At 51.6% G+C, this 12555-nt stretch overlaps 1 protein-coding gene across 1 annotated transcript in view; it reads right to left on the bottom strand.

The window, feature by feature from the left end:
* Positions 1-6934: 6934 nt before the first annotated feature.
* Positions 6935-12555, bottom strand: part of COL4A2 (collagen, type IV, alpha 2) — a 205673-nt gene continuing 200052 nt past the window's right edge. Inside the window, exons 47-48 of the mRNA XM_011933880.1 lie at positions 11675-11961; positions 6935-8029 (exon numbers count right to left, since the gene is read on the bottom strand). Of these exons, the coding sequence (XP_011789270.1) occupies positions 7772-8029; positions 11675-11961 (545 nt within the window). The 3' untranslated portion in view covers positions 6935-7771. The remainder of the gene's footprint in view (positions 8030-11674; positions 11962-12555) is intronic.

Below are 12555 nucleotides of genomic sequence, written 5' to 3'. Positions count from 1 at the left end.
CAGCACACAGGTCCCCCCAGCACACGGGTCCCCCCAGCACACGGGTCCCCCTAGCACACGGATCCCCCCAGCACACGGTTCTCCCCAGCACATGGATCCCCCCAGTACACGGATCCCCCCAGCATATGGGTCCTTCCAGTACACGGGTCCTCCCAGCACATGGGTCCCCCCAGCACACAGTTCCCCCCGGCACATGGGTCCCTCCAATACATGGGTCCCCCCCAGCACTCGGATCCCCATAGCACACGGGTGCTCCCAGCACACGGATCTCTCCAGCAGAGGCGAGCTGCTGCTCAAGGCCCATGAGACACGGAGATGGTACTTGTCTTCCAGAGAGAAGGGGCAATGGCTCTGGGCTCAGCCTTCACTCTGTGCTCCTGGGAGACACTAACCAGGCTGAGTCCCTACTGAGCAATGACCACAAACCTCTGAAGAAGGAAGAAGAGTGGGACCCGGACCCCAGAGACCCTGGTGGAAGTGCAGTAGGGTGGCCTCCAGGTGTTTGGAGGATTTCCAAGGCACAGATCCCAGGCCTGGTTGGTGGAGTCCAGCTCGTATCTTCCTTTCTGTGGCCAGGCAGGGTGGCCTGTGCCCCTCGTCCTCTTACGTGCCCTTATTAGGAGCACAGCCTCTTCTTAGACCCACAGTGTGCAGGGGTCTTCCCTCCTCCCACTTCGCAGAGCTGGATCTTTCGAGCCTCACTGTTGAAACAGGACAGAGGGGCTGGGTGCGGTGGGGTGGATACACAGCTGAGACCCTGCTCACACAGTGGAGAGACCCTGCACGCACAGCCGAGACCCTGCACGCACAGTGGAGAGATCCTGCACGCACAGCCGAGACCCTGCACGCACAGCCGAGACCCTGCACACACAGCCGAGACCCTGCACACACATAATACCGCCTGCACTCAGCCTCCTCTGTGCCTGCTCTGGAAGCTCTTTGGCCCAGTCCTCCCTTGTGGTCCAGGCTGCTTCCTTCAGGGCGAGCAGATGCCTTCAGGGCCAGCGTCCTTGCGTGGTGATGGAGCTCGGTCCTTGCGTGGTGATGGAGCTCGGTGTCCCTCCCCTTCCCTTTGTGTTGGCCTTGAACCCACTGGCCCAGCCCGCAGGGATCAGATCTGGAGGGCACCTTGCTTGAGGATGTGCGGACCCAAGGCCAGAGAAAGTGTGTCCTGGGCCAGGGTGTCAGTGGCTGGAGTGAGACGCGCCCAGGCCTTGGCTCCCAGCCCCCCACACTTCCTCACGAGGCCCTCCCAGCTCAGTCTACAATGGCTGTTTTCTTGGGATGTCAGAATATGTGGAAGGTCCTGCCTGGGGCATGGTGCCTTGGGAATACGAGCCTCGGACTTTCAATGCCATGTTCCAGTTGCTACCCTGTCTTTCCTCTCCTAAAGGTGGGCTTGGTTGATCAGTCTGCAAATGGTGGATGCCCACGGGTCCAGGACAAGCCTCAGCCCCACCTTTTTTTTATCCCCCATCCAGATTTTCCCACAGGGAGAAGGCATTGGGGCCTGGCACGCTGTCTCCTGGGAGCTGGTCTCAGTTAAGTGAGCAGGGTTGGCTTGTGCCTGCTTTCAGTCTGAAGGTGGCAGGCCTGGGACCGGTCACTGTCATCCCCAGTAGCACTTCCAAACCCTCTCCCTCAGCCTCACTGCATGGCGGCCTCGTTCACCAACCCCTGTGTGGCGGGCGGCTCCCATGGCCAGGGTGAGTTCTCCCGGCTTCGAGGGAGGCGTTGAGAGCCCCCTGGACAGAGTCCTCATCATCTGAATGCAAGAATTCCTTTCCCAGGAGTCCTGCAGATAAAATGGATTATTTTTGTGAGTGTACAGTTAAGAATAAGCCAGCTTAAGGCAAAAGAATGGGTCCCACCTGGAGGAGAAGTGGGGTCCTGTCCCATGTGGGATGAAACGGCCTCTGTAGGAATGGCTCCAGCTTTAGGGCTGGTTTATGCCATCACGGGACCCACATCTTCTAAGCGGGCTCCACCCCATCCATCTGCCCTTTGTTCTTGTACTTTGGCCATGAATGGGAGGAGAAGGTCCCTGAGTCACCCCTGCATGTGGCAAGGTCCCCTCAAGTGTGAGTCTGCAGGTGGGGTTGGGGAAGGGGGCTCCTGGGCGTATTTTAAACTCGGGAAGACAGCAGTCCCCTCCTGCCCCATCTCATGTGGCTTTGCAGCTGCAGCCTCTCATCTCTAAGTGCGTGTTCCTGGCCTCTGAGAAGAACCTAGTTAATTAAAATGGGCTTGTACAATGAAATTGTGAAATACCCCTCGGGGGCAGGGACTCTGGCAGTACGCGGAAATGACCCCTCGCTTTGAGGCTTCTGAACGGCGCAGGTAATGTTATGTGAAGTGCCTCGGGTGCCTGGCACGTGGTTGATGCTCAATGGTCGCTGTTTTTAGGAAGTCAGCCCAGGTAGAGGTTTGGCTTGAATGCCCCCTGAGTACATGTGTTGTGTTATCTTGTGCAAGTTGATTTGCCATCTTTGGGGAAAATCTCTTTATGAAATGGGGTATATCGTGCCTACTTCACAGAGTAGTGGGAGGCAGGAAAAGCACCCGGGAGAGCACTTTGCAGAGGGCTGGCCCACGGGAGGAAGATGACTGCCCTCTTCCACCTGCAACCCCAGCAGAGTGATGTCACCATGAGGCAGCCACTAGAGAAAAATGGCCAGAAAGCAATGATTTTCCCTTTTTCAGTAATGGCAGAGAGAAAGCCAGCTTCACTTTAAAGCACATTGTCTTGGGCCTGGGCGGGGTGGCTCATGCCTGTAATCCTAGCACTTTGGGAGGGGATCACTTGAGGTCAGGAGTTCAAGACCAGCCTGGCCAGCATGATGAAATCTCGTCTTTGTTAAAAAATACAAAAAAGTTTAGCTGGGTGTGGTGGTGCACACCTCTCCCAGCTACTCGGAAGGCTGAGGCAGGAGAATGGCTTGAACCCAGGAGGTGGAGGCTGCAGTGAGCCAAGATCCTGCCATTGCACTCTAGCCTGGGCAACAGAGCCAGACTCCGTCTCAAAAAAAAGGGCACATTGTCTTTGTGACATTTCGTTTTTCATCTCCCTTGGTTTTGGCAGAATTGTGAGAAGTGTCTGTACACAATTCAGGGAGGTGTAGGAGGCAGGAAAGGTGCTTCTTTTCTGGGGAGAGTGTACGTGTGCCACGCGCGCCACTGCACAGCTGCACACACGTGCGTCAACATCGGAGCCGTAGCCGCCCCGCACAGCTGGGCACAGGCCGTGCAGGAGACACGCCACCCGTGAGCCACTCTTCCTTGGACACTGTTCAGCCTTGAGGACCTTGCTGGGCGCTGGGAACAGCAGGTCCTCCTTAGAGAGGAAGGCTGAGGACTCAGAATGGACTTATGGATATTGATTTTGTACTTTGGGTTGTTATCCGATACTATCTTACTTTCTTGTTCAGATGGCTTCGTCTTGGGTCTCAGGGAGCTCTTTCAGATGGCTCCTGTGTCACTTCCACGTATGTCCATTTGGGGTTTTATTTGAGCACTTCCTTACTTTCTGGCACTACAAGATGTTCCAGTCTCATCGTCCATATTTCCTGCCCCAGTCTCAGAATCAGCCATCTCCCCGAGGAGCCTCGGGTCCTTTTATTGGAGAAGAGTGTTAGAAACCCAGATCTGGGGCCAGGTGTGCTCACTGCTCCTGGGGGGCTGCTTCTCTCAGGCCCTCTCAGCTGACAGAGCAAAGAAATACATGCGTGTGTACTAACCCCTATATATACACATACTTACCCCTATATAGACACATACCTACAGATATTTCTTTATGCGACTATAGGTGTCTATAATAGGCTAAACCTGAGTTCTTCTGATATCTCTGACTCTAATCACTGTGTCATTTCCCCACTTTGCTGTAAGTTCTCCTGCAATAAGAAACATGGCTCCCACTGACCATCCACTTAATTAATGGTTCAGTTTTTGTTGTTGTTGTTTGTTTTTGGAGACAGTCTCTGTCGTGGGATTACAGGCGTGAGCCACCGCGCCCAACCAATGGTTCAGTTTTAGCATGAATGTGGTGTCAGCACTGTTCACCAGTACTCCTGCAAGAAACAACTTTATCCACTAGAGTACAATGCTGTGTGCAGTTCTCTTTGCCTTTGGTCTTAGAGACGCCACTCATTTCCAAATTACTCATATTATTAACAGCACCTTTCCCCTACTGGCTTCAATGAGCTCCTGACACTTCCGCAGTGTTTTCTTTTTAAATAAGTGGATGGCCCTTTTCCAGGAAGGCAGCCTCAAGGAAAAGCCACCTCCAGGTGTAACCAGAAACACTGAGTATTTCTCAGCGGGGAGGGGGAGGACAGCCTTACGTTTTATTGTCTGAGCTGAACTTACGCTGTATGAATACAGACAGCTCCTAGATATTTGTCGCGTGGTGGCTCCCGAGTCTGCAGAGTGAGGTTCTTGCTGCACCACGTGTGGGAGGTGAGGATGCTGTTCCCTCGTTGCCTTCAAGACATCTGCTTGGGTTTGGTCTGTCACTTTAAGATCCTCCTGCTAGCTCGTGTTACTCTTCCCTCCCATGTCTAGCATGCCATGGAATTTACTTTCCAAATCATTCTACTCCCTTCCCTGCACTGTGCATTTGAAATCATAGTGCTCAACCTCAACACATTTAGAACTCCCAAGTTGCAGCGATTCTCTACCTCCTTCCTCTTAGGTCCTGGACACGTACGAGTGCATACATGCCTGCAGCTTTAGGAACGTTCACGTGCAGTGACTGATCTGATTCTCCTGACGTCACTCTGATGCACAGGTACTTTGATGCATTTTATTGGAGGCCCGGGTCACTGAAGCAACCCACCCAGGCCATCCTTGCCAACTTGCTCTTCTTGGATGGATTAAAGGCTGACGTGCTCTCCAGGGCTTGTGAATCTTCTGGGTACCCCTAGCCAGTCAGGATGGCTGCAGATGCATCTTTATGCGCATTCCAGCAGCATCTCTGCCAGGGGTGCTGAAAGTCACTGTCTGAAGCAGCTGGGAGGCAGAGGTGATTCTGACTTTGGGGCACCCACCCTCTGGAAAATGTGGCACATTAGTGGATGGTTCAAGCACGCTCAGCTCTTGGGGCAGTTATTCCCGGCACCAAGAAACTAGCCTGGAAAAATCTGTCTTGTGCAACATGCAGGGTCCATGAAGGACAGAGCTCTGATTTTCAAGGTGCGGGATGTCCAATGGTTCGATTCTAGATGAGGCATCTCCACTCGCTATACTTCAGTGGGATCGTGGGCTCCTTGGCACACATGTTGGGGTTATGAATTGTGATTGATTTATATTTTATAATCCACATTTTGGAAACTAATTGTGTTGAGGATCTTCATCTTCTCATGTATTTTAGGTCTAGGGTGAAACATTTCTTTGATGTTTAACACTGGGTACTGACGCTGAAGTGTGACCGCCACACAAGGTATCCAGCCTACCCCAGGCGAGCAGGGGTCTTCAGGACCGCAGCATACTTTGTGGTTGCCTCCTTGGCAGTGGGGGTGGAGTCTAGAATGAATTGCTGCTTCCCAGCTTCTAGAGTTGCTGTGGTTGCAAGCTCTGGTCTCTTGATCACCATCTCACACGCTCTGGGCCCACCGTTTTGCTACAGCTATTGCCGTGGTGACCGGCCATGTGCAGGTGTAGCCTGACACACCATGTCTCAGCTCTGCCTGGTTCTCTACCACCTCTGCCTGGCATCTGGCAGGAGCCCGCTCAGCCGTGCTGGTGTGTGGCGCACCTGGGAGTGTGAGGGAATGAACACCCTCAGGCAACCCCTGGCCAGCCGAGACCACAGCTGATGGAGAACACTTCCCTTTCCAAGCCGTGGCTGGACCATCTGAGGCTCCTTCCTTGGTGGATCCCAAGCAGGATCAAGCCTAAACCGCCCACAGTGGTAACCCCCTTAGTCTCACATCCTTGAGTTGGCTTTTCTTATTCTTGGTTTCTCCCCCTCCAGGTCCCACTCAGGCTTCCTGAAATCACCTTCCCACATAGCCCTGCTGTGTAGAGGTCCTGGCCTCAGCCAGCTTCTGGGGGAACACGAGCTAGGGCAGCTGTTTATCTGTTTCAAACAACATTATAAGGTGAGATACTTATTTCATAATGTGAACATTTTTCTTAGGAAAACTTCGAGATTGCATTTCAGAGAGTCAAACTCTGTGAGCTGAATCTCAGAGACTGTTTCTTTGAAATACTGAGCTTTGACTTGGGAAGTTATGTGGGAACTTTTTTTTGTAGACATGGAGTCTCACTATATTGTCCAGGCTAGTCTCAAACTCCTATGCTCAAGTGATCCTCCCACCTCAGCCTCCCAAAGTACTGGGATTACAGATGTGAGGCACTGCACCCAGCCTATGTTGGAACGAACTGAATGACTTTGGAAATACATTTGTGAAGTGCCCTTTCTCCAAATTCCCACAAGTACTGGTTGGGGTGTTTCTATTCTTTTTTTTTTTTTTGAGATGGAGTTTCACTTTTGTTGCCCAGGCTGGAGTACAGTGGCACAATCTCAGCTCACTGCAACCTCTGCCTCCCGGGTTCAAGTGATTCTCCTGCCTCAGTCTCCCGAGTAGCTGCGATTATGGGTGCTGGCAAATTTTTGTATTTTTAGTAGAGATGGGGTTTCACCATGTTGGCCAGGCTGGTCTCGAACTCCTGACTTCAGGTGATCCACCTGCCTCAGCCTCCCAAATTGTTGGGATTTCAGGTGTGAGCCAGCACGCCTGGCCTGGTTGGGGTGTTTTCTGTAAGCATTAGTGAGTTATAAACACATTCCCTGAGAAATGGCTGCAATAACACAAATGGGTTCAACTCTACTGAGATGGATAAAAACAGCAGCAGGGGTGGACGCAGTGCCTTGCATTCACCAAACGTTTTGCTCTATGAACACGATAAGATTAAGGCAGTCAGCAACTTGGGGTTTAAAAATATTCAAAACCAAGTTTTATTTTATAGTCGTTACACAGGAGGGGGTAGTCAGAAGAGCACAGCTCACCCCCAGCAGTGGAGGGGTTAGATCTCAGGGACAACGTGGGGCAGTGGGGACAGCACCTCTGACCCTATGGGGTGTACCTTCAAGTAGCAGGGCTGACAATGACGCCTAGAAAGGTCTCCACTTCCACCTGAGTTTGGCCAAACCCAATGGTCTATAGGGATGTGGCAAAAGAATGACCGACCGCTGTGTGATTATCAGTGTTTTTTACCATAAAGAGCACAGTTTTGCCTTGAAGATAATTCACATCAGCGGTGTTTGGGAGAACGTAGAGCTGGCGTAACATTGGTGTAGACAGCAGGGCCAGGCCCACCCACAGGGCCCTCATGTGGGGATGGGTGCCTGAGCCCCTGAGCCCCTCGAGCCTCTGGCCACGGCTGGCTGCCTGTGTGCTGTTGTCTCGTCTGTCCCACCCCGAGAAGTGAGTGGAACAATGTGAGTTGTCTGTGGCATTTGAAAGTGCAGTGGTTACATGGGTGTGTGCGAAGTGGTTAGCGGTGCCTCCAGGCGGGACATCTAGCAAGGGGTGACGGGGGCTAGGGTTGCTCCTGGGTTTCTATGGGCAGGGCTTGCCCTGCAGGGGTCCCGAGCGCTTGCACCCGCTCGATGACAGTGGCTGGCAGGTCTAAGTGCTGCTGCTGGATGCAAATTCCTTTGGTAGACTCTTTTTTTTTTTAAGAAAAAATAAAACCAATTTTTGGGTTGGCACCTGAGGTAATAAGTTAAGAATAAGCACCAAAATGGCCCTTCCTGGCACGCGCCGGCTCACAGGTTCTTCATGCACACCTGGCAGCGGCTGATGTGTGTGCGGATGAGGCCGGCCTTGAGTGTGTCAGCGGAGGGCGAGCCCTGGAAGCTCTGCTCGGGAATGGTGGTCAGCCAGAAGCTGTACTTATTGGCGTAGTAGTGGCAGGTGCCGCGGCCTCCATTGCACTCGATGAATGGCGTGGCGCGGAAGTCCTCCAGACAGCTGCCTGGTGACACCAGTGACTGGCCGCCGCCTTCGTCTCCCGCCGCCGTGTGCTGCACAGAGAGGGGGCAGGACAGGGTTAGGAATCACAGGCTGCAGGTGGCACGGGGTCAGGGCATAGCCCTCTTCTGTGGGTTTGTTTTTACTGAACAGCAAACCATGACCATCCATCGGTGTCAATACGGACATGTGGCATCCTCACGAATGCACCTTCAGCAAGAGGCGGTTGGTGAAATACACCCGGGCCCCCTGCAGGAGGCAGCCCCAGGCACTAGGATGTGCTGCGGAGGCAGGTGCGTGGACACTAATTCGCAGCCAGGCTGGCTGTTCAGTAGGAACTAGAGCAGGGACAGCAGGTATGAGCTGCAGATGCAACTGACGACATTTCAGTAACAAAACAAACCATCTACCTAATCAACCATTCAAAGAAAAATACCTGGCAGAAGAGATAACACAATGTTTACTCTTTTTAAAAGAAAAAAATAAAATTAAAGCATAGGCTAGCATCTGAGGCTAGTAACTTAAAAATAATCACCCAACCAGGCCTCCCAGCCCCTTCTCTGAAAATGCTGATGATCAGGGAGGAAAGATAAGTGGTTTTAGTTGTTTTTTAAAAATCTGTACTTGCTGATTTTTCACAATAAATCTGTATTACTTGTGTAATTAAATAATTTTTTTTTCAATCAGAGGTTGCTAAATAATTAGTTGATCCTGAGGCTGGCTGGGAGATGGGTGAGGTCTTCAAGGGAGCCTTATTTTTTTTTTTTTCACTTTAAAGGTCTACTTTCTGTTGCGTCAACATGTTTTGCCTTTGTGGAAGTGCACGGCAGGCCTCCTGGATCCCAGAGTTTGTGTATAAGTGCCATTTGGCTTGGCCGAGCAGGCTTTGAGTGGTAAGTGGGCTTTGGAATCTGTTTACTTAGAAGAGAAATATCTCAGTTCAGTTTGCGGGAAAAAGGGGCTGTACTGTGATGTATTTGGGCAGGGGCCCTAGTTTAAGCTTTCCTTTAAACACACACAGAAACCAAAAAACCTTTAAAAAGTGTTCTGCTCACGGAAGGCAGAAGCCTGTCCAGCCCTGAGCTGCCTGCTCTTGTCTGCTAATGAGCAGGTAAAAAGAAGTGGAGACATCCTCCCGGGCACCTCTGGCTTCACTGCGGTCTGAAGGAGCCGAGGCCGTGCTGGGAGCTGCCGAAAGGAGACACCTGGGACTCCCAGCATGAGCTCAGAAGGGAGCGTGATGTGCGAAGTCTTAGAGGCTGGCACAGCCAGGTAAGAGCTGAGTTTGCTGCACACACACACAAGCATACACGCACACATGCACACACACACACACGCAGTACATCCTTGTGTACACACCCCTGTGCACACATGTGCATAAGTGCACACAGTGCAGGCACACACACCCTTTCCAATGTGCTCCTCTCAGTGGGCAAGCCTCTGGCTTTGGTACTCACAGCAGCTCATATATCTTAAGAGAACTGCCTGGATGAGAGGCTGACCTGCAGAAGGGGCTGTGAGGGCTCCAGATTGTAGCCAGAATTGAAAAAAGAGGAACTAAAATAATGGCCAGCTAGATACTGGAGCCTCCACCAGACTAGCTTTGAGAGAGGCCACTGAGGGGAGGGGAGGAAAATGGCTTTTGCTGCCGCAGTCTGCATCCGTGGCTCTGCCCTTGTCCTCCCTGCCACATGGTGCTCGCTTGTAGGGAATGCAGAAAATGCATCCTCTGGGGCCACCTATCCTCATGGACAAAAGAAGGGTGAGCCGGGTGCTCGCCTCAGCACTGTTCTCGCCTTCTGTGCCTCCACTGGAGACAGTGGGGCAGCTGCTCTCAGCCGAGCTGTCCTCTCCTCTCCAAAGTCAGCTCTCATTATGCTGAGATGCCAGCAGCCCTAGTGGTACCATATGCCTGTCACCACACGGAAGGGATCAAAGACTATGTAAAGCACAGACGAGGCACACAGCTGTCTTGGTTTGGGTCCTGTCTCCTAGACAGCAGTCAGGACACATCTGGAGGGGGCACATCTCCAGTACAAAGATGTGTCTGCTCACTTATCCATCGTCAGGGCCAGTGGGGACTTTCTGTTGTTCTCAGAAGTCAAGGTACTTCTGGCCCATCTGTTCTGACCCCTGCATCTGCGAGCAGGGTGACAGGAGCCATCTCAACCCATGCCTTTTGGGGATGTCAAGTTCCAGGCTTGCTGAGGCTGTCAGCCATTTATTAAAGCAGAGAGTTATGTGTGCAGAGGATAATGCCTGCTTATCTCGTGACAGTAATTTGAAACCTGATTGCTAACGGAACAGGGGATGCCTGGCCTTTTTGGATACTGGGTAATCATGCCCTTCACAAGGGAGAGGCTCATTTATTTTGAATTTAACAATGGGAGTTAAAAAAAATAGAAGCAACCAAAGCTTACTTCCTCCATGACACAGGGGCACCCCGAAGATCACTGTGAAACAAAAGAAGGTTGCTCCAAAGTCACCTTCCATGACATGCTTCTGGAAAGGTAGAAGTTGTGCCTGTCCCTGCCCCAGGATTTAGTATCCTGTTGCTCCAACTTATCATAGCGACCACACTCGTTAAAATGCCAACACTGTTTGCCTTTTCCTTCCTTTCCTAGAATCTGGACTTTTCTTTCCTGTTGTTTTGAAAGAGTAGCAATCATTATGTCATTTATATTTTATGTTGTATATATATAATTTATGAAATATTCAACATGCTGGGCATCCGATCCATGTAGTTGGAGTTATGACAGTTATAATGCCTATAAATAAACTCAGTGGAAGACCCACTGTCCTCAGCGAGACTCTTTGCTCCCTATAATAGTATACAGATGGTCCCCGATTTACCACGGTTAGACTTCAATGAGTTTTGACTTTTCGATGGTGCCAAAGAAATATGTATTCAATTCACTATTGGATTTCTGGTGGGGCTACATCCAGATAAACCCATCAGAAATTGAGAATGCACTTTCAACTTAACGATATCTTCATCTTACAATGAATTTGTTGGGACGGGACCCTACTCCAAGTTGAGGAGCCTCTGCTTTAAGAGGTAATATTGCAAGAGACACTATGGTGCTGTGGTCTCTTCCCTGGAGATTAAGCTAAACCTGATCTGGCCAAAGCTGAGAGTTCTCTATTTCATACCCAAAGGCGATCTGGCAGGGTGGGCGGCACCTTCCCCTGGATTTCAAAGTACACAGGCTCTCCGTTTTATACCCAAAGGTAGTCCAGAATTTTCCTCATGAATATATATCCATTTTAAGCCAGGCAGTTAATACGTATTTCTTGAAGGTATTTAAGGTTCCAGATAGATTTCTAAATAAGATCAGCATTCTGGAGAAAAGTCTTCCTTATATTTAGACTTTGGTAAACCCAAAGCAGCTGTACCTTTGGTGTTGGTGTTACACTAGTAAGACGGGTAACAGGCAAATTCGTCCTGGTTACACTCCTTACGAAGGCCTGGTGCCAAATTAATGAGCCCTTTCTGGGTGGGGGAAGCCCTGTGCCCAGCATGTGGCTCAGTTAGCAAAGTGTAAGCTGTATTCCAGCTGTCACTCTCTCCCTGGGCCAAGTGCCCTCGTGCAGTGCACACCCTGAACTGCCCTGATTATTCTTACAAAGGCAGCTGTTCTTGCCGTGTCCCCAGCCAGGGTGTGGTTGGGGAGGGGAACTGGGCAAATGCCACATACCATGAGGAAGGAATATCCGATCCACAAACTCCGCCACCCCGCTGGGCAGTGTGGAATGGAGACATCTTGACTGTGGACGGCGATGGCGACGGCGGGGGCCTCACACACAGAGCAGCGGCTGATGTAGGGCTTGATCTCATCCTCGGCCACAGGCATCATGGGCAGCGGAGCAGTGGTGGAGAGCCAGTAGGACTTGTCGTTCCGGCTGGCGTAGTAGCAGACATCACCAGGGTTGCAGTACAGGAAGGGCATGGTGCTGAACCGCGCCAGGCAGGAGCCCGCCAGCCCTGCGGAGGGAGGGGTCATGAGATCACAGTGCAGCGTGGCTAGAAGACACACCTGCCAGCCCCAGCCAGGCCCAGGAGGCTCCGTGTCACCGACTTGCCCCAGGACACCTGGCGGAGTTCAGCCAGGCTAAGGCTTTCCAATTTCTTTCTGTTTCTCTTTTTGATCAAACAGACTATACTGGCATTTCAGAACAGCTCTGTTCTTCTACAAGTTCTCACACATACTGGGCCAAGTTGGATCAGCAGGGAGTGGCGTCTTCATGGAATAGCATTTTGGGTGAGCCTTACCTTAGTGGGGTCTTAACAGCACTGGCCCCAAGAAAACTCTGATGGCACTCGAAGGGGTCACTCTTTGACCCCAAGGAGCCACCCCAGAAGGAGCCCTGGTCCCTCTCCCTTCCATGTAGCCTTATTGCTTCTAGAGATGAAGACAGCCTTTATCTCCTGGCCACGGTGAATGATGCGGCTAAGCAGGTTTCCCTCTTCACAGGGACTACGGAAAAGCTCAGACCCAGAAGTGCGGCCACCTTTAGCAAACATGCCTGGGCTAGGCCTGCCTCCTTGGCCCTGTTCCCAGATCTATTCTAGGCCCTT

This window comes from Colobus angolensis, unplaced genomic scaffold (assembly GCF_000951035.1).
Source record: "Colobus angolensis palliatus isolate OR3802 unplaced genomic scaffold, Cang.pa_1.0 Scaffold13, whole genome shotgun sequence".
Taxonomy (NCBI): Eukaryota; Metazoa; Chordata; class Mammalia; order Primates; family Cercopithecidae; genus Colobus; species Colobus angolensis.
Note: the sequence above shows the minus strand (reverse complement) of the source record. Positions and strands in the feature narration are given on the sequence as shown.